The sequence below is a fragment of the Actinia tenebrosa genome, unplaced genomic scaffold (genome assembly GCF_029948245.1).
Source record: "Actinia tenebrosa isolate PJP-AT-01 unplaced genomic scaffold, QUT_ActTen_1.0 PGA_scaffold12__29_contigs__length_12842862, whole genome shotgun sequence".
NCBI lineage: Eukaryota > Metazoa > Cnidaria > Anthozoa > Actiniaria > Actiniidae > Actinia > Actinia tenebrosa.
In genome coordinates this window covers 9584215-9605730 of record NW_028292572.1, presented here as the reverse complement: position 1 = coordinate 9605730, position 21516 = coordinate 9584215, and the positions used below count along the sequence as shown (strand labels likewise).

The 21516-nt window shown below is 37.1% G+C and overlaps 4 protein-coding genes across 6 annotated transcripts; 2 read left to right on the top strand and 2 right to left on the bottom strand.

Annotated features, from left to right (window-relative positions):
• The first annotated feature begins 69 nt into the window (after window positions 1-69).
• LOC116298624 (triacylglycerol hydrolase DDHD2) lies at window positions 70-18726 on the top strand. Its single transcript, XM_031707144.2, has 16 exons — window positions 70-305; window positions 1994-3069; window positions 9129-9333; window positions 9774-9863; window positions 10351-10492; window positions 11227-11329; window positions 12092-12197; window positions 12734-12815; window positions 13197-13356; window positions 14455-14550; window positions 14826-15091; window positions 15421-15490; window positions 15972-16074; window positions 16557-16745; window positions 17332-17470; window positions 17764-18726. The coding sequence occupies exons 1-16, from the start codon at window positions 98-100 to the stop codon at window positions 17834-17836; spliced, it is 3108 nt and encodes a 1035-aa protein (XP_031563004.2). The 5' UTR covers window positions 70-97; the 3' UTR covers window positions 17837-18726.
• LOC116290779 (THAP domain-containing protein 2) lies at window positions 3482-6355 on the top strand. 3 transcript variants are annotated; one of them, XM_089028067.1, is made up of 4 exons: window positions 3482-3778; window positions 4099-4172; window positions 4301-4464; window positions 4656-6355. In XM_089028067.1, the coding sequence occupies exons 1-4, from the start codon at window positions 3763-3765 to the stop codon at window positions 4864-4866; spliced, it is 465 nt and encodes a 154-aa protein (XP_088884193.1). In that variant the 5' UTR covers window positions 3482-3762; the 3' UTR covers window positions 4867-6355. The 3 variants fall into 3 exon arrangements, with proteins under 3 accessions (XP_088884193.1, XP_088884192.1, XP_088884194.1); XM_089028066.1 differs by having other exon boundaries at window positions 3979-4172; XM_089028068.1 differs by having other exon boundaries at window positions 3486-3778; window positions 3979-4172; window positions 4604-4770.
• Window positions 6165-8285, bottom strand: LOC148912220 (uncharacterized). Its single transcript, XM_089028065.1, has 3 exons — window positions 8011-8285; window positions 7584-7730; window positions 6165-7501 (listed from the first exon to the last, which is right to left on the bottom strand). Exons 1-3 carry the CDS (start codon window positions 8024-8026, stop codon window positions 6165-6167), a joined length of 1500 nt encoding a protein of 499 aa, XP_088884191.1. The 5' UTR covers window positions 8027-8285.
• LOC116298625 (protease-associated domain-containing protein 1) lies at window positions 18236-21474 on the bottom strand. Its single transcript, XM_031707145.2, has 5 exons — window positions 21390-21474; window positions 21167-21303; window positions 20874-20983; window positions 20177-20344; window positions 18236-20003 (listed from the first exon to the last, which is right to left on the bottom strand). Exons 1-5 carry the CDS (start codon window positions 21451-21453, stop codon window positions 19883-19885), a joined length of 600 nt encoding a protein of 199 aa, XP_031563005.2. The 5' UTR covers window positions 21454-21474; the 3' UTR covers window positions 18236-19882.
• Window positions 21475-21516: the final 42 nt, after the last annotated feature.

Genomic DNA, 21516 nt, shown 5'->3' with positions numbered 1-21516 from the left:
CTTCTTCCGTTCTAGTTTTTTAACCCTGTGCGCGGTACACAAGGGCCCGAACTACTTCTCTGTCAGCGGATTTCCCCCATCCGTTTGACGTGTCAAGATGGCGGACCGTCAGAGAAGTGATCTTCATTCAAAGCCTTCCAACCCTCGTCCTTCTCCTCAAGGAATATCGCTTGCAAACCTGTCTGAGCCTTTAAACTTTGGTCCATCTCTAGTACCAACTATACAGCCAGTAGGAGCGCCGAAAACCCCATCCACGTCTGCTCAGCAAACTCCGAGTTCAACGTCCACCAAGTCGAACACTAGTGGTATGTGGTTTGTATATCGATATTTTGATTTTAAAAGAGAAAAAGAAGACGAAAGAAAGCTAATATCGACTAATTTTTACTCAATATTTCCTGGTGTATAAGGAAACGTAAAACCAACAGGTATCAGGTGTGCAAACACAGACCTTGGACCAGGTTAATCAGCTGTTTAAAGAAAATCCGGTGAAAATAATAATGCACGTAATTTGCCTCGTAGTTTTTAATAGACATTAGCACGAAATTATCATTTAAATGTTTTATTAGCGAGATAAGGCATTGTTAATACTGTAATATCTTTCGGCTTTTAATGTCGACGTTTATTTTATTTGCCGTATGATACGTGTAAGGGACACCTTTTATTAGAATTGAATTTAAGGTAAGATAGCATATTAATATTTTCTTAGTGGTAAGAATGGTGTTGTAGACACATTATAGCCATAAATACATGCAAGTTTTGTGTAGTTACAGAGAATATCTGCCGCATGGAGTGTTCATAATGAACCATTCATTATATTACAGGAGTAGGGGGAGGGGTGGGGAGGAAATCTTTCGAACTTGAAAACATAAAAATAATTTTCACCAGAGGGCCATGAATTAAAGCAAAGTAAAGGAAGGGTATAAATAGACATATGATAACAAAAATTGTTTTGTTTGATTGTTGTTTAAAGTGTCCATCAGAATAGTCCCTTTTCTCATTCAGTAATCTGCTGTGTTTTATGACTAAAGACTCATCTGCACAGGCTTAGCCTCACTTAAGAGCAATTTATTTGCAAAAGTCAACTGTAATGCAAAGAATGTGCTGCTTGAACAATTTAGAGACTTTGCACCATCGCGTGACGGCAGCCATTTCAGATGGCAGTAACAATACAATCATTTTATATGAGAAAGAATTTAATTCCTGAGAGCAAAGGGATTTTATTGTTCAGCCATCTAACCGCAGGCAGTCCAAGCTGTATTATGGGCACCTGCACATGATGGTGCAAAGCCTCTATACCAATGTTTTGAAATCCCACAGGCTTTTTAATGGTATGTGTGAATAGCTGACTTATAAACTAGGCTAAGCTTGTGCAAATGAGTCTGTGGTCTTCAAAAACAGCGTTATGAAAAAAAACAAAAAAAAACCAAAAAAAACAGTGTTATGCATTGAACGCAAAACTGGTGTATTCTGTTGTCCAATCCAATGCAAATTAACAAAACCTATTGTTAAAATGGTTGTCACATTAGCATCACAATGACAATGTTTATAAACCTCACATCCACCTGTAAAGGCTTTGCACCATCACATAATGGCAGCCATAACAAGAGGCACAACAATAGCCTTTTTCCCTGGGCAGACTGAATTTTTTTAACATATAAATCAGATTAGAACAAATCCAGTTGTTCCTGCCTTCTGTCATGGCTGCCATCACGTGATGCGTTGCAAAGCATCTATTGGAAGTGTACAATATGTGTGCATTTTTTTTTCAACTTGACAACATTAAAAAGTTTCCCAATTACCTATTTATCTTTCACTGCTATTATATATTGAATTCCTTCAAGAACCATCTAATTAAGAACCAATCCTAATTATGTTTTTGTGGCTAGCACTGCTATATAACTTAAGGATAGGACAAGTAATTAAATTTTACTCCCAAATAAAATATCTGTGGTCTTTATTCTGATTATATTTGTTTCTATTGATGTTATTTTAGGATTGTTTCCATTGGATCATGATGCTGAGGCTGACAGTTTTTTGGGTCAGCAGCCTTTCCCTCCACAGAGGACTCCAGCCACATCTTCCTTCCAAGGTCTCAGCACTCCCCACCAGTCTAAGTTGAGTCCACTAGCTATGTCCTCCTTTGCATCGTCCACTCCACAGCAATCAACACAGGCTGGTCCTAAACACTTTACGATGGCTAGCAGTGGCCAAGATGTCGATCATTTCTTAGCTCCTTCAACACAAACAACTTCAACGTTCAGTACACCATCATCATACAGTTCTCAACCTCATTTCTCATCACAACATGCAGGGAAAACTCCTTCCCAGCAAACCAGTGTATTCACTTCACAGACATCTGGAATACCTCAAGGGTCTCCTTTTGGACCCTCACATTTGCCACCGAGAAGAGTATACCCAAAAGTAAACCAAGAAATTGGGTATTCTACAGGACCTCAATCAATACCTTCTCAGCTTCCATCTCAGATTAATCCGTCTATGCAAAGTAATCCGGCTTCTACTCAGTTTCCTGCTCAATCATTATATACACAGGGATCCCAACCAACAAATTCACCTGCTATGATGCCACAAGACAATTCTCAAACTCCATTCATGCCCAGTAATCCTCAACCTCCCCCTCAGATGTACCTACCGCCACAGGGTACCCAACAGTATGGAGCAACACAGTTCCCTCAGCAAGCAAACCAAGCACCAATACTTCCTGTTGAACAACAGTTTTCACCTTCATCATCAGAAGGGGTTGTCCCTACGGCTTTAATAGCACCAGTTCAACCACATTGGTTTTACTTGAAGGAAAATAGAGCATGGATGCCCTTTTCCTACATAGATTCTGATTGCCTAGAGCATGTTTATAGATTACCAGGTACTGGTGAAGACAGGATTGTTCCTACTGATGGTGGAAGATATGATGTGAATCTAGAGAAGAGAACCAGAGAGTCCGTCTACTGGGAGGAACCAGCCACTGTGGTTAGAAGATGTACTTGGTTTTATAAGGGAGAAGGAGGGACCAAATTGGTCCCTTACGAAGAAGATTTGGCTGAACGATTTGAGGTAAGTATCTGTAATTTTTGTAAATTTAACAAGTGAATAAGAAGGAAACTTAAACATGTGTAAAAAAAGTTTGTAGTTTATCATATGGTGTGCATATGATAAAAATTACACAAATTTGACCTAAGTAGACTGTAGACCTACAAAAATTTGCACTCATTTATTCAATTATATTTTGAAACTTTTTTGTGGATATATGGTATGCACTACTATACTGAGACATTTCAGATGTTAGTTCAGAGTAAATATGATACTGAAACAGGGGCGGCGGAAGCTGAAAAATTTTGGGGGAGCACTCCAATATTTCACGGTACCTTGAAATGACCCCCCCCCCCTCCCTGTTTAGCTTGATTACAAACGTGTATGTGTGATATTTCAATCAGTAACATTTTGCGCGCATTAAACCACTTGCAATAGGCCCTTTGCAGCTAGTGGTCACGTGCTTGGATACCGCTTAGCAACACAAAACTGGAGAGCAAGCCTTCCAGTAAACAAAAGTTGTAATAGGTCAAGCACGCGTGGTTTTATACGATAGTTTCATCGTTCAAAACGCTTAATCCTTTTGCCCTATCTACAAACACAGTAAGATAATCTTAAATTCTCTCCTTTGGACTCGATTTTTGGTTCGAAGTAACGATATTCTTCGCGTTATCGCGAAAAAATTGTCACCGCCGGCCCGCTCGACGGCTGAAAAACATGGCGACTTCGCAAGGTATGTACTTCAAAACTCTCCTTTTTTTTGGTTTCTTTTCAATTATTGGACTTCTAAAATCTCTAAAATAACAGTTTAGATTGTGAATGGTGATCGATTGTAATTGGACGGCATTTTAATGGACGATTTGTTTATTTTTTGTGAGAGTGATTCCACGTCTAAAGTCAAGACTAACCCATGTTTACATATATTCGCTGTAGATGTTAGAACTCTCGACGAGCCATCACATACCAAGAAAAATTCTTCGTACCATTGTTGTGTTCCCTTGTGTAACGGAGATTCTCGATATCATCCTGATTTAAAGTTTCACCGCTTACCAGGCCGTGCAAGGGATGAGCAATTGAAAAAGGAATGGCTGGTGAAGATACGAAGAGATGTGGGCCCACACTTCAAGGTATATAGGAATCTAACAATATCAATGCACAATACGAATTGCCTGTGGATCTTTAAAAAACTGTAATGAAGATAAAAATAGTTGAATACAGTTACATTGTTATTAAAAGGACATTTGATTTATAATAGGTTAACAAAAGTACCAGAGTGTGCTCAAAACACTTCACTGAGGAAGATTACAATCCTCCCACTGATTCTGGACGTCAGTTGCTAAAAAGAGAAGCTGTACCATCAATCTTTGACTGGTCAACCAAATCCAAAGCAAGAAGAAAGATAATTCGACAAGTAGATAGGTAATGAATATCACATATTTCTACTTCAATACATTTCATTTAGACTTGACTGATGGAATTGTACTTGATGTTTATTTTGGTTTAAACCAAAATAATTTTATAATTTTAATAATTTAGTCTTTTATAATTTTTTATTTAGTGTGAACTGAGTGTGAACTGAGTGTCATCATAATTTCAAAACCTTTTTACAGAGACACTCAGACAGATGAAAGTGATGACAATGAAGATAATAGTCCCAGCACTTCTACAACCTTCAGCATGGATGACCTACAAGCACAAGTCCAGTCACTCAGAGCACAGTTCCAAGATGCACAAAAGCAACTTGAACAAAGTAGAAATGAAACTGCAGCTGCCCTCACTGAAATAAAAAGGGTTAAAGTTGAAGCTAGCAAAAGAAATTGAGGACATTAAGAGGCAAGCTGCAGAACAATTAGCACTTAATAAATTTGGGCTTGAGAGATTTGGCACAGACAATGAGATCATAAGATTTTATACAGGTTTCCCATCCTATTTACATATTCAGTTCTTTTTTAAGTTTTTGCAGCCATGTGCTGCACAAATGACATATTGTTATGCCTCTGGAGAAAGAGAAAGTAGACCAGACTCAAGAAATATGCTTCTTGTGGATGAATTGTTTATGTTTTGTGTACGCCTCAAACTAGGTCTATTCGGACAGGATTTAGCTCATAGGTTCCGAATACATAAATCGTCAGTTTGCAGGAAATTGATCACATGGACTAATTTTTTGTATTTTCTTCTTGGTAGTCAAGTGATCTGGCCTTCAAGGCAAGATGTTGATAGGTTTATGCCAGAAGGTTTTAAAAAGCTTTATGCAAGCACACGTGTCATTTTAGATTGTACAGAGATTTTTGTTCAAACACCTACCTCCCTACTACTTCAGTCGCAGCTTTATTCTAGTTATAAGAGTAATACTACACTCAAGGGTTTGATAGGCATTACCCCTAATGGAGCTATTAGCTTCGTTTCTAGCCTTTACACAGGGGGGATTAGTGATAAGGAAATCACAAGGTGCAGCGGCATTCTAGATTTGTTAGAACCTGGTGATTCAGTCATGGCAGACAAAGGGTTTGACATTGAAGATTTACTTAGGGAGAAGCGGGTAGAGTTAAATATTCCTCCGTTTCTTGAAAGTCAGGAACAATTCTCTGCCGCAGATGTTCAAAAAACAAAGACACTAGCAAGTCTTAGAATTCATGTCGAGAGGGCAATAAGAAGAGTCAAAGAGTACCACTTTTTTGATTCAGATGTGCCATTGTCCACTTTAGGTTCAGTCAATCAGTTATATACTGTAGCCTGCCTCCTTACAAATTTTCAAGGCCCACTTATTTTATCCAATGGTAATAATGAGGCATAGTGTCTGTAAGAAGTTGGTGAATGTATGATTAATGTGGCTTACATAACCCATTAGATAATCTTTAATGCAGGTTGGTTTATCATGTGTCTTGGATTGCTTTTTGTAACTATTTCAATTTGTTTGTAAATGAAAACTCAAAAAAAAAAACTAATGAACAAACACAAAATCTAAATAGCACAAATAAATATAATACTAATATGATATAAATATAATAAAAAATAAATTAAGATTATGAATTGATTTGTCATTAATAAAAATAATATAATATTTGTTATCATAAGAAATCTGGCCATGGTTTGAGAACAACAACAAAAATCTTAGTGTATTAATGTAAATAGTAATTGAAGAAAAAACTATCAACTTTGTCCTTTGCTTGCTGGAAAAACACTGAATCAAAATTAATTCTAGAGCAAACAAACAAATTTTCGTCAATGTAACTGAAAAAATCACACCATTCTAATCCTGTGAGTCCAAGCTGGCACTGGATCTGGTAATAATAAATGTCTGTTGTTTTCAGTTTGTACTGGTTAGTGTTCTGGTCCTTGGTGAGATACCTCACATTGTCAAATGATGTTTCCCCCTCTTTAACGACCTTTATTTCTAACAAGCCAAAGGGATTCTGACCATTATTTACGGCATCAAGGTCATAAACTTTCCTGTCTGGGCTACAACCTAGCCATGGGCACTTTGGGTGGACAATCAGCCCAGATGGGAAGAGGTTTACTCTTCCACCCTTTGCATTGCTAGCATAGACCATGGCAGCATGTGGTTCAAGTTCAATGCCTCTTCTCATTGCTGCAGTTTGTACAAATCTGGTGGGGTTTAGCTGATTGACAAGGGTGTCAAAATGTGACACCCGGCGAGCGACAATGCCAAATTTGCTTGCTGTTACCCTTTTTTTTCTGAGCAGGTGCCATACATCACTCTGACTTTGAGTGACTGTTTGCTGCTGCACTCTCAGTGATGACTCTGTTGTCACAGACAATGTTCCAAATATAGATTGTTGACGACTGTCAAGACAGATTGACACATTGTTATTAAATCTGTCCTCTGCACTTGAGAGGGGAAGCTCTGGGAAAGAAGTGCAAGTAAAATCATTTATGATGTAGTCAGTTGACATCTTTTGTTGATATGACAGGACACAGCCTTTTGGGACATTTCCAAACTTGCTCTGTACAAATGGGATATTGCCAAGTTGATCTTGATTGGGCAGAATGGTTGTAAAGAGAGGATAAGGTGGTTGGAAGCCATTAAAGTGCTCTTTTGTGAGGGTAGGATACTGGGTAGATGGGGAATACAAATTACTCTTGATATATCTACTGTACGAAGCGCCAAGTTGGGGTTTTTTCACTAGCACGTCTTGTATTTCTTTTTGTGCGATTTTGGATCCTCTAGGTATGCTCCAACGCTGCTTCATGCTGGTACATGTTAGCTCATCAGGCAATGTCCGATGTCCCAGTTGCTTAAGAAGGGCTAAATAGTAAAGAAGCCCGATCACATGATGGCAGTATCCACCTGCCCCGGCTACACATGAGCACAGCCCAGACAGCAATGTCAAATTGTTGTTCTGGACTGACACCTCTAAAATGTGCGGTGGTTCAGACTTCCTCATTGAGCGGTAACACTTGCATTTAACTCTCACGCACTGGTCGGTATATATCACTAAAAAATTGGAAAAATTAGTGTGAATTGTCTGCCATTCATATCATAATGAAATAGAAAAAACATTTTGGCTATCAAGTACCTTTAACGTCATGTAAATAGCCTGGTTCCGCCATAAATTTGTACGCTTTCGAAGTGCTTGTGCAGCCAGACTTCTCTATAGCGTAGCTCCCTACATCATCGAAGGTGAGGGAAGGAAAGATAGAGATGTCTTGAGTTTCTACTTCATCTAAAACAAAAATAAATATAAAAATATCAGTACGAAGAATTTTTCTTGGTATGTGATGGCTCGTCGGGAGTTCTAACATCTACAGCGAATATATGTAAACATGGGTTAGTCTTGACTTTAGACGTGGAATCACTCTCACAAAAAATAAACAAATCGTCCATTAAAATGCCGTCCAATTACAATCGATCACCATTCACAATCTAAACTGTTATTTTAGAGATTTTAGAAGTCCAATAATTGAAAAGAAACCAAAAAAAAAGGAGAGTTTTGAAGTACATACCTTGCGAAGTCGCCATGTTTTTCAGCCGTCGAGCGGGCCGGCGGTGACAATTTTTTCGCGATAACGCGAAGAATATCGTTACTTCGAACCAAAAATCGAGTCCAAAGGAGAGAATTTAAGATTATCTTACTGTGTTTGTAGATAGGGCAAAAGGATTAAGCGTTTTGAACGATGAAACTATCGTATAAAACCACGCGTGCTTGACCTATTACAACTTTTGTTTACTGGAAGGCTTGCTCTCCAGTTTTGTGTTGCTAAGCGGTATCCAAGCACGTGACCACTAGCTGCAAAGGGCCTATTGTGCTGAGAGACACAAAAATGATGCAAGTCGTCGCTAGATATATCATATATTTTTTAGATACAGAAAATTATGTAATATCAAAATAATAAATAATGGTAATCATAACCAAATCTCATGCGTTTTTTTTTTTTTTGTGTGAGGCATTATATTCTGGGGGGGCCAGGCCCCACCAAAAAATCTAGTGGGGGGGGCCAGTGCCCCCCTGGCCCCCCCGCTTCCGCCGCCCCTGTGAAAATGAGGGAGGAAATTAAAAGGCTTATACGGAAAATCCTTAGACACACCCAACAATTTATTAATTTTTTTAAGCTGGTTATGCTACTCCTCCTCCCCCTCCCCCTCATCCTCCTCTTCCTCACCCACCTCTTCCCTCTCCTCCTCCTCCCCCTTACCCACCTCCTCCACCTCCTTGACCATCTCTCCCTCCCCTCCTACTCCTCCCTCCCCTCCTACTCCTCCTTCTCCTCCAACTCCTCCCCCTCCCCCTTCTCACCCACCACAGCTAACTACAAGTTTCTAGAGTTGTGATACATGTTGTGATAGGGAAGCATGGGTGGCTTAGCAGTGTGAGAGCTCACCTCTCATCAATGCGACCCAAGTTCAAGTCCTGCCGGGTTTGATGTTGTATATGAGTTTGTTGGTTCTGTCCTGTGTTTGGAGGGTTTTCCAGGTTCCCCGGTTTTCCTCCCTCCACAAAAATCAACTCCTTAATTCCAATTCGATCATTGAATGAGGGCCACAGGTTTGTTAGCCACTGGCTATTAAGTGCTACCCTCGTGAAAAAAGGATGTAATAAAAAACGTATGTGTGTTTTTTTTAGAATGAGTTCCAGGTAGCAGTGCGTGAAAATCTGTGGCCAAAAAGAGTTGAACTCCAAGATGGGGAATATGTCATACTGCATAATACAAATGTTATGGTGCACTTTCAATCTGGTGAGGTTAATGAATGGAGTGGTGAAGACATCAGGACTAGACCAAAAGTCGTAAGGAGAGGAGCCTTTGATATAGAAGATATGATTGAGGATGGTATGTCAAATATTAAATAGATAATTATGTAAATCGTAATTGAACAAGCTATCCTCCTTGCTAATGCTCAATTGAATGAATACTTCTTGCTTTGTTAGTGTAGCTATTAGCTTTTCAATTTTCTGATTCTTGCATTATCACTATTATGATACTTTGAACCTCTTATTTACTGTTTCCAGGGGGAAGGGGGAGGGAGTAAAAAGATGAAAATGAAATAAAATTGCTTGTTGTTTGTGTGGAGTTATGAAGCACTTGGGGATATTGGGATATTGCACTTGGGGAACTGTAAACTTGAAAAGAAAATTATTGAGAAGCAAGTACCTACATGTCATGCTTCTCCTAACGGTTCTCTCATGTTCTGCCAAACTCCATGCTTTATAACAGCATGCACTGATCATATTTTCTATTTCTTCAATAATCGTTTTCATTATGACTTTTAGGTGAGCCAGCACAGATAGACCATCTAGTATTTGTAATCCATGGGATTGGACCTATAGCTGACTTAAGGTTTAGAAATATTGTAGAATGTGGTAAGTCACAATTTACACAGATTTCTATGTCAAAGAGAGGGCAGAGAGGGAGAGGAGATAAAAGAAGGAAGAGATGTATGGAGGAAATATGAACAGAAAAAGGAAGGAAGAGTAAAGGAGAATAAAGAGATGAGAGGATGCAAAAGAAAAAGAGGAAGAGAAAGAAAATCATGGAGGGCGTAGGTGAGAAGTGGATAAACAGGAAAGATAAGAGAAAAAGGAAGAGAATTATAGAAAAGGAAAGAAAGGAAAAGAAAGGAAAGATTTAAAAAGTGACAAAAAAATTTAGATCTATATGCATGACTGTACAATGATGCGGGAAAGGATTAGGAAAGAAGGAGAGTGGAATGAATTAGAATAATAAGAGAGGTTGCACACCAACTTGAAAAAAATAATGGAAAATTGTGGCCTAGAGTGAGTCAGAATAAGATTAAGGAAGCAGCTTTCTTACAGTGTCAATCTAATTAACATCTAATTATTTTGTTAGTTGATGATCTTCGTATGGTCACTCTGTCCATGTTAAATGAACATCATGAAGAATTAGCCAAAGGGCGTCTGATTGGTCGCATAGAGTATCTTCCTGTTCAGTGGCATTCAAAGTTACACAATGATTCAACTGGAGTTGACCAGTAAGAAAATTGTTTTTAAAATTAATGAACATTATCATTATCTTAATTAATATGAGAACAGTCTTTGCTAATTCATGATAAGTAACTAGTAATGATGATGGTGATGATGATCATGATCATGATGGTGGTGATGATGATTACAATGATGGTGATGGCAGAGATGATTATGATGATGATGAATGTGATGAGGGTGATCATGGTAGTGGTGATGATGGTGGTGATGATGATGGTGATCATGATGGTGGTGATGATGATCACGATGATGGTGATGGTAGAGATAAATATGATGATTACGATGATGAATGTGATGGGGGTGATCATGGTAGTGGTGATGATGGTGGTGATCATGATGGTGATCATGATGGTGGTGATGATGATCACGATGATGGTGATGGTAGAGATAAATATGATGATTACGATGATGAATGTGATGGGGGTGATCATGGTAGTGGTGATGATGTTAATGATGGTGATGGTGATGATGAAGGTGTTGGTGATGATGGTAATAATGATGATTGATCATGGTGGTCGTGGTTGTGGTTGTAATGATGATGGTGACAACAATGATAATAATAATAATGATGTGTGCATGAATATAAAATACTCTATAATATACCCTATATGTGATGGTCCTGTGTATTAGGATTATAATGTTATAGCAAATATTATAAATTTGATGTTGTATATTATTAATTATATTTAATAAATATTTAATAGACTTGTTTACATTTCAGGAAATTGCATTCTATATCTTTACCAAGCATCACCAGGCTACGAGAATTCACAAACAGTACTTTACTTGACATATTGTTTTATACAAGTCCAACTTACTGCCAGGTAACAAATCTTCTCTGTTAACTTTTCTGGTCTGTTTAATAAGATCCACTGTCAGTCTATGATGTTAATTAATAGCTGCTACTATACGTGGTAGAGTGCATACTATAATATAATTATCCATGAAACATTTTTGTAAGAAATTGCACAAATTTGCTTAAATTAATAATAAGTTCAGTAGACCTCAGTAAACCGTAGATCTAAAAAACTTTGCACTCATTTGTACCATTTTGTTAGATAATTTAACCTTTTCATGGATATATAGGATGCACTATTATAAAAATAATCTTTGTGTTACACCATGGTTATAGGGCTGTTTCCGAGTCTCCCTAACCAGAGGCTAAGAGTCTGTTTAAAACAGTGTATGCATAAACCTAATTTAGTGTTCTAAGCACAACTTTCATCTCACAAAATGTCAAGATGTCTATCACATGAAAAAAATTATTAACATTTGATATATGATGGTGCTTGTGATATCCATCATGAAAATCATTGATGTCAGCATGGAGATGTGTGCTGGCAACATCGTGGACACTGCTCTCTAAGTATTACTGACATGCAGTATTGTTGATATCATGACGGTAATACTAACTGAATGGAGTGCATTGTATGATTAAATTGAGCAATTCTTAACCAATCAGATTGCAGGATTCTGTAGTGACGACAAAATGGATAGTAATTTTAATGTTAAATTGTGTTATTTTATTTTCTTAATGCTATCAAGTGTTTTTAGTAATAGGTAGTTTTGGATGTTTCTATTTTCAGACTATTGTGGATACAGTTGGTTCAGAGATGAAGAGACTTCTTGATCTTTTCAGAAAAAGAAATCCTTCATTCAAGGGAGATGTTTCTGTCTGTGGACACAGCCTTGGTATGTCATCATCATCATCATCATCATCACCATCAACAACAACATCACCATCAACATCATCATCAATATCATCATCAATATCATCATCATCAACAACAACATCACCATCAACATCATCATCAACATCATCATCAACATCAATATCATCATCAATATCATCATCAACATCGATATCATCATCATCAACAACAACAACAATCATGAATAATTAATGACCTTAGAACAATACAAAATCACTACCGTGAAGGCATCTGTAAGCCCTTGCACCCTCACTTGCAGCTCACTGGTTTAAATCCTCATACAGATCTCACGGGAATATTGTATATATTACAACATCATCATGACCACCATTAACACCATCATCATCATCATCATCATCATCATTGTTATTATTATTGTTATTATTATAAGCATCTCGCAAAAGTTTCCTCTTGCATTTAAAGAGTCTTACAGTTTTGAGTTTTAAAGCTCCAGCTACTGTAGTCTTGATTTTTTCAGCAAAAGTACAAAAAATAACATAAAGCTTGTCGTTCCAGGTTCAAGTATTATGTTTGATATTCTGTATCATCAGAAAGACCAATCCAATCCAGATGTTAAATCTAAACCTAGCTCAGACAGGTATGAAAAATATTTTACACAGTACAATACTTTATTCTGCCAATTGTTTATTAAGACCAGCTTTTGTGTTTGAGGCTAACTGGAAACATAGGGCTCCAGTTTCTCCAAAATCTTGTTCAATCGCAGGTAGCCCAAGCTCACTTTTAGTGTTGTTCTTGAAAAGGTGAGAGGTTGTTTTAGGGTTCGATAGACTATAAGTTATCCATGTGATGACTTAGATCAGCCCAGAGGTTGTTTCAGGGTTCGATCTGTGAGTTGTCCATGCCCTGACTTAGATCAGCCCAGAGGTTGTTTCAGGATTTGCTATGTGAGTTTAGATCATCAGCCTTAAAAGGGATGGAAATTTCTTGATATATTTTGTAATAATTAATATCTGCTCAGGACAAGTAGTCCCCAACCAACTACAGCTGAAGAACTAGACAAATCTGATGAAGAGGATAATACTGATGCCAGTCCTACCCTGTCTGAAGTATTAAACCAGTTGGGATTAAATGAGTATAAGACAGCCTTTGAAAAAGAGAAAATTGATATGGAAACATTAGTAAGTCTTAGACATTTTCTATAATTGTTTCTTTGTCTAAATCAAGCTGTGTTATGCGGTAAATACTTCCATTTGGAGTTTGCCTTTGCCCAGCCTTTAATCCTTGATGTTGTCAAAATTGTGTGTTCTTTTCTTGACACAATACAAGTTGATTAAAATTCCACTGGTTTTGGTTGAATAACTAAATAATTCAACACACAACTGAGACTAAAGGCCCAATTACACGGAGCAATTTTCTTTGCAACTTGTCTCACAACAGCGTTGCAACATAAGTTGCATGGAGCATTGCAGCGTGTAACTTACAGCAAAATTTGAAAAATGTTGCAAGACAAGTTGCAGCAGTTGTTACAAAAAAAATTAGTTTCTACTTTTGGCAACGATTGTGTCTCCATTGCACCGTGTAGACACTCTTACAAGTTGTGTCACAACACTGTTGCGAGACAAAATGCAAAAAAAAATTGCTCTGTGTAATCGTGCCTAAAGGCTGAGCAAAAGGGAACAGTTATTCAGGGAAACTGGAGTATAGAAATTTGCATGATCTTGTGACTGCAGCCATGATATAAATAGGAGGCACAACAATAGGGTGTTTTTCCCCCTAGGAAACTGATTTTTCTTTTTCATGTAAATCAGATTAGACTAGATTCCAATGTTCCTGCTCCTGTCATGGCTTCTCACACGTGATGGTGCAAAGCCTGTATTTTTGCCAAATGGCTTCGAACTTAAGGTTTTCCAGTATAAGATGCTTTGCACACTGCTAAACTACCAGTGTTGCAGCTTATATCTCAATCAGTGCCTAGCTACAATCTTAGTCAAAAATGTTAAGAAATTTTTAGTTTTGATGGTATTTTCATGAAAAACATGAGAAATTCCCCTTAAAATGACCCCCTCCCCCCCTAAACAATGTTGTTTCCAGGGAGACAGAGCTGCTTTACCTACTGGGACCAACATTGTCCTGGGGGAGAGGGGATACTGACAATAAAAATTTTACTATTTCATGATTGGATGAAAAATTCTCAACTCTTTTTGTCTAAGATTGTAGCTAATCACAGCTAATCTAATTTGAAAGTGATGAGACCTTATTTTATTCTTCTCTGTCAGCTGTCATTCAGTGAGTCTGATATCAAAGAGATTGGCCTGCCTATGGGTCCACGGAAGAAAATCATGGGATACATTAAACAACATACAATATTACAGGTAAAGAGCATCAGAAGTGTCCAACCAATAACCAATAAGTACTTCTTACAACAGCATTTTTGTATAATAAATAAGTCTTGAATTTACATAATCTCATTTGCATATTGATATTTCACATATTTATATCAATGAAAGAAGTCCACATACAAAGATACTGCAACCATACTACTACACTCTTCACATATAAGTGATTTTGAAAATAACATTTTTTCCTTGATATATACTTTAATATTATTAGCGATTAGTTAACAAAATTATATGATTGCATTTACCAGGATAAACGAAGACAAGAGAAATCTGATAGAGCTAAAGCAAGGGCTGAAGCTAGGGCTATCAAAGCCTTGGAAAAGTCTCAAGACAAGGAAGATAACCTATCCAGTAGTTCTGCCGAATCACTTGCAGCAGTTGAAAGTGTTGAGGTCCTGTATCACCAGGGAATGGCAGGAACTGGTCAACCCTTTGTCAATTATCCACAGTTAAACTTTAAACCATTTGCTATGTTTGCCTTGGGGTCTCCTATCGGCATGTTTATGACTGTTAGGTAAGTAAATACTGGTAGTATAGTCATCATACCAGTAGATACTTGGTATCAACCCCTTGAGTAAATGTTAAGGGGGGAAGGGAGGGGAGGGGAGGTAGAATGGGAAGATTTTGTCCTCCAAGCTCAATCATCCATATAAAACTAAATATCTTTTAGACAATATTGCTCAATTAATTCACATTTACTTTGTTTAAGACCAGCCTAATTAATATTCATTTATATCAAAGCAAGGAACGTACTGTCCTCCAGGCTAAAAACCAATACTTTTTAAATTGTGGAATTATCATGCACTCCATTCACATATCATAATAATGTTCTCTTGGTTGTAGGGGTGTGGATCAGGTTGGACCAGACTATCAACTGCCAACATGTCCAAGATTCTATAATATTTTTCATCCAGTGAGTAGTTTATTTTACATTTCTGCCTATATTAAGAAAAATCTCACATTCCAAAATAATCACTTTGACTCACCGCCCCCCCCCCCTCCCCCCAAAAAATTGTATTTATTTTCAATTACATATTAAGCATAATGCATATTTTCTGAATGCACAATATGAACTAAACTTACTGTGTTCCCCTATTTCCTTTGGGGCAGCACTTATACAGGCGAGATGGGTAGTAATTGCGTACTTCATGACCAGCCGACATGCGTCGGTCAAATATTGCCTGACTATAGGTCGATAGTCCGAATCTTTAATCTTTCACCGACTATCAGCCAACACTTGACGGCCGTCACTTTTACCAATACCAGGCCTTGAAGCGAAGAACAAAGCAGAAGGAAAGAAGGAACCTTGATTGTTCTTGTTATTAGTCATGGAAATTAATTTTCCTGATATCTATCTCTTTTCTTTAACTTTTAATATGTATTTTTTTAAATAGTTTGATCCAGTGGCTTTCAAGATAGAACCCATAGTAGATCCAACATTTGCAATACCTCCAGTTATGTTACCACACCACAAAGGTAGAAAACGGATGCATCTAGGTAAGTATATTTTAATTCAAGTAACCTTACATGCAGCTGTAGTTGCTGCTGGGGTTATTTTTACAATGACTTGCAAATTTCTCGGGCGCTGATCGTTTATTTTTTATCACAGATCAATAAGACGACAAACACATAAAAAACTGAATATTTTGTTATGTAAACTTTGTGATATTGGTAATAATCTTGACAATCAAATTTTATTTTGAACTCTTTAGACACAGCTGTTTTCATTTTGTATGCTTTTAACTAATACTTTTAATTGTTCATTTATTCACTTTTTCGTTCTTTCAATTGATTATTCAATCCTTTCTTTCAAGCGTTTAGCTAGCATTAAGTCAAGTTAACCTGTTCTAGGCTACTATGCACTCCATATATTAAAATGGCACACTTCATATTATTTAACTAAATCATTCTATAGTACAGTCGGTTATGTTGTAGTTGTGTTTTCATTTCTTTCCTTTCAATTTTCTTTTCTTTTTCAGAGTTACGGGATAATCTAAGTCGTTTTGGGGCCAATCTCAAAGCCAGTCTTATGGAATCTGTACGCATGACATGGGAATCAATCAATGAGTTTGCCAAAGCTCACACTAGTCCAAGTGGTTATGTCAGTACAGAGTCTGAAACAGAACCACCTCCCACACCTTCCTCCACAACAAGTGATTCATCAGAAGGTATTTGTTGCATGATCACAATAAAACTGATATGCCCTAACTTCATACACAGGGATTGATAGAGCTAGAATTATTCTCTTATAATTGATTCTGAGACCCGGGGGGGGGGGGGGGGGGGGTACTCCCCTATATTCGCTATACGGGTACGTGCCGCCAAACAGGGCATGGTTTTCAAGCGATTCTACTCTGGAAGAGGGTATATAAAATCACGCTCGGTCTGGGACAGGGTATATGAAATCACGCTCTCTCCTCTCTGGAACAGGGTATCCATTTTTGCAATACTGAAACAGGGTATGGTTTTCAGCGATCTTGCTCTGGAACGGTATGAATTTCAGCGATTTTACTCTGGAACAGGGTCAGGGTTCAGTGGGCTCAGCGGCACATCCCTGCCCTAAAGGGGCAAGAGTACCCCTCTGTATGGAAATCCGAAAAAAATATCCGAACTTTTTGGTGACTGTAATACAATCCAAGCTAGCACTGAAAAGGTGAATTTAGGCATGTAGGCTAGTCTTTGTCATATAATGTTACTTGTGACAAGTGTCCTATTGGGTGTGCTCTAATTGTTCTTATGATTTTATGCTTACAGATGAAAGGGCTCGCCATGAATTGACTATCAAAATAGGCCAAATGAATGGTGGTAACAGAATAGACTATGTTCTACAAGAAAAACCGATTGAAAGCCTTAATGAGTATTTGTTTGCTCTTGGCAGTCATGTTTGTTACTGGTAGGTACTTAGTCCATCTCTTCTACTCTTACCTCAGGAAGCCCAAACAGCTGTTCTCCAAAAGCACAACTGTTTAAAGGGGCGGGTGAAAATAGATGAAAATTGGAAATGACTTGAAACATGATTAAACATGGCCCCAATAGTAGCCAAGCAACATATTTTCTTCACAGTAAAAAGTGGCAGATAAAAATTATCAATTGAACACCTGAAGTTGGGTCAAGAGCTTGACTTATAAATTAAAATTGTTTCTGTTAGATTTCTAATGTTTTTAAAATTATTTTGTATTATTTCAGGCTATCAGAGGACACAGCTCTTTTCATGTTAAGAGAGATATACAATCAAGGATATGCATCTGAAATGCAATGAGAGAAAAAAATGACTTCATGTGCACGTTATACGCAACACGATATATAAGTAATATTATGCTGAAAGACCCTGTTGTAAAGGATTGCCCAAGAGGTCATCATGCTCGTTTGACTTGGACTCCAAGCTTACAAAACAAAATGGCATTTCAATTCAAAATACATGCAAGACAAAATTATGTGGAATTCTTTTGCATATCTGGTTTACAGCTGCAGTAATATAATGAATGTATGCAACTTTTAGTTCCCAAGTGACAACATTGGGCATTCAATTCAAATTTAGGAAATGATGCTGGTGCAACATGAGGAGTTAAAAGGCTCTTTGGACAAAAGGGAAGAAAGGGGATGGGAAGCTGATGCAAAATCACAGTATTCACCACAAAAATACGTACAGATGAAAAGCTACAATAAACTTTTCCTGTCTTTTCAAAATAAAATTTATATCAAGAGGCAAAATATATATGGTCCTAATTTGACAGAAGTCCCTTTCCCAGTTCCCTGCGCTATCTTGAAAGGTAGCCATGCCTTTGCATCAAAGCAAGATGAATCGTGAGCTCGTAACAAGACATGTGAGTATTTGTCCAACGTGTTAAAAAAGGTCACTATCATTGTAAGCTAACTGTTCATCTCGCTTCAATGGAAAGGCATTGCTACCTTTCAAGATGGCGCAGGGAACTGTGAAATGCAATATTGTAATGAGTTTTTTAGCTACAAATAGCATTTTAAACATGTATTATATAGCACTGAGAAATTAGTTCTCACAAATAAAAATGATTAAAGAATTGTCTTCTAGCATAATTGTCATTAAGTAGCCTAAGGCAAGAAAAGTAGATGTTGCATGACAATGAAAAAATCACTGTTACACTGCTGCATTAAAGAATTCATGCTCTATTATTCAAGCACATTTGAGATTTATTTGGGAATGATTTTATATAGTAAAGAATTCTACCCCAAATCCGTTTTAGTAGAGTGGCAACTTGTAAATTATCAGTAAGTAGTTGTAGAGTGTTGATAGAGTGTTGGTATTGGTAGAACAATGGTAGGATGTCTGTATTTAGTTAATTTTAAGGTTATTTAAATTGTCATTTTTTTATTAATTTAATATTTGATTTTACAAAGCTTCAAAAAATTTTAACCTGCTCTAAAAAGATAAATATGCAGTATTCTTAATTATACTTAAAATTAGTAATAATTTATATATTTTATTATATCCCAGGTGGTATTCTGTCATATTAGATTTTAAATGGATCTTTAATTCCTACCTCTTGTTCTCTTGATTTACTCAGTATGATGTATTGATAAGATTTGACTTTAGTCAATCTTGACTAACCAGTATCTCAATCTGATTAAGTTTTCGATATATACTTTAAAAACTTATTTTGACTTGGACCTTCTTGAAATTCACTGTCAACGTTGCAAAAATGATATTTTCTTGATATGGTATTTCGACAGGTCTGGACAAGATAGTAAGGGCAGGTATGGTTTTTATTGGGAAGAGGGCAGGGGGACTTGGAGTACTATGAAACTTTCTAAAAATGGTTGTAGCCCTCGATCCCCCTTCCATTCAGTAATAAATCCATGACCCTCCTATCGAGTCAACAAGGAAAAAGCTTTTTTGATATCCATCTGATCAAAATAAAAAGGTTTGACCCTCTGTAAAAGTTCAATTTTTAACTGATGACCGTCCCCCCCATAAAAACATACCTTTCCTAATCTTGATTGGTTGTGATGAGCATGATGAACCCCCGATCCATGAAGATCCATGAAGCAATTTCACTCCTATTTGATAAGCTAACTAATATTATGAACTGTTTCATTTGACTGAGTGTGTATACACCTAATTAAAAAAAACATCATCGCCAGAGCCAATAGGCAATAGGTCATTCTAAGACTGAAATAGTTTCCTCTACTACAAACGACATTGAATCAGTCTCAACACTAATATCCATGTTCTTGACAAGAATAAGAAGCAGAACCACAAGTCATTCCAGCTATTCTTGGATCTTGGAATTACCTATCGCCTATTGCCTTTGGCGATGACAACGCTTTACTACCAATAGGACCAAGGTGGCTGTCTAGTATATAGATCAGGATGTGTCGTCACATTAACAGGAATAGATATAATGGCTTCAGGAACTTTTGCTTCTTTGATTGCCTCTCTGATGTGGTACCTGAACAAAATATACAGCCAAAAAGTTTTTCTCAATAAACAAAATATAAATTTATATATATTTCTAGTATTATTGAGCAACGTTTTCAAAATCAAAAATCCAGGCACCTGGTCTGTGTTGGTCACATGAACATGACTTATAAATGAGTGTAATGGCTTAGACAGATATCTTACCCATCGGTTCCAAGTAAGAACCCAGCAGGAATATGTACCTCCCGTGACGTCCCATCATGAACCATGTCAACCATTGCATCAGCATTATCATTTACATTGTCAGCTACAAATACAGCAACAGCTCCAAACTGTTCTACAATGTTACATTTTGTCACAAAGGAGCAGCCCCTTTGACCAAAAACAGTGATAATAGTAAAAGTTAAAAGGAAATAAATATTACACATTAGTAAGCATAATAGAAGTTTTGCAACATCACATGCCCATCCTATAATACAGCTTGGGCTGCCTGTGGTTAGATGGCAGAATAATAAAGTCCCTGACTGCTCTTGGGAATTGAATTCTTTCTCATGTAAAACGATTGTATTTTTTCTGCCATCTAACATGGCTGCCCTCATGTGATGGTTCGAAACCTCTATTTGAGACTTGCATATAGAGTTTATCTTGCTGTGATTGGTTAAGAGACCAGTGATCGAGACCATAATCACTGCTCAAGCAGTGGCCATTTAATTTCATTCAGTTTTGCTATTATTAAAATTTGCAGAATTCTGCATCAAAGGTTTTTTAATAGCAAGTCTTTATAAGTTAGTGCATATGACCTAGAATTCAAAAACGTGTTGCTAAGTGAATATTAACTGCAGAACTAAAATTTAATACGTCTAAAATTTCAAGAAACGAGAAACAAAATTTTTTTACGTACCCTCTAGCAACAAGCGCAATAGCACCATTCATAGCCCAACCATTAGTGAGAGGTTGGCAAGCTTCTAAAGGCTCTGTAGCCACTAAACGAATACGATTAAACTGGATTTTCTGAAAATGCAAACAAATAGTTAGAACAGCTGACAGACAAACGTAAAGCAGTTAATTGATATGCACAACGATGCTTGGCTAAATGATGAATCATACATAAAGTTCTATATCCTCAAGTTCAAAAAAACCTCAAAAAAGTTCACAAAAATAACTCGAAGAAAAGTTTTGAGCATTCATACTTACAAATAACGAGCCAAAATCTTTAGCTGGCCGTAATTTGAATATATATTTTATTTTGTCGGGTTTTAAAACTTCGAAGTAAACAAGAGTGTTGCTTTCAAACATCATAAAATCTGTGGTTGTAAAAACTCTTTGCGAAGCTGAAGAGAAAACAATACAGTGAAAATCAAATATAAAAATAATAATTGAAGACATTAAAGAATTAAAAGCAAGTTAATTTACTTACTTGAGCAGATCTCTAAAAGACATGATATTATAAGGGAAATTATTAACAACATTCTTAACTCCATTAGTAACGACTATCTGTAAAATATAGACATCCTGTACGAGGGCACTGGATTGTGGGTATTTTA

Coding starts and splice junctions, on each gene's coding strand:
- LOC116298624 (XM_031707144.2), top strand. CDS start 98: ATGGCGGACCGTCAGAGAAGTGATCTTCATTCAAAGCCTTCCAACCCT. Junction 13,357..14,454: donor AAATTGATATGGAAACATTA/GTAAGTCTTAGA, acceptor CTTCTCTGTCAG/CTGTCATTCAGTGAGTCTGA. Junction 15,491..15,971: donor TCTATAATATTTTTCATCCA/GTGAGTAGTTTA, acceptor TTTTTTAAATAG/TTTGATCCAGTGGCTTTCAA.
- LOC116290779 (XM_089028066.1), top strand. Junction 4,173..4,300: donor ATGTGGGCCCACACTTCAAG/GTATATAGGAAT, acceptor GATTTATAATAG/GTTAACAAAAGTACCAGAGT. Junction 4,465..4,655: donor ATAATTCGACAAGTAGATAG/GTAATGAATATC, acceptor ACCTTTTTACAG/AGACACTCAGACAGATGAAA.
- LOC148912220 (XM_089028065.1), bottom strand. Junction 7,502..7,583: donor CTATTTACATGACGTTAAAG/GTACTTGATAGC, acceptor CCAATTTTTTAG/TGATATATACCGACCAGTGC.
- LOC116298625 (XM_031707145.2), bottom strand. CDS start 21,453: ATGGAGTTAAGAATGTTGTTAATAATTTCCCTTATAATATCATGTCTT. Junction 20,345..20,873: donor ATTGCGCTTGTTGCTAGAGG/GTACGTAAAAAA, acceptor TTTTGGTCAAAG/GGGCTGCTCCTTTGTGACAA. Junction 20,004..20,176: donor TTCTTACTTGGAACCGATGG/GTAAGATATCTG, acceptor TATTTTGTTCAG/GTACCACATCAGAGAGGCAA.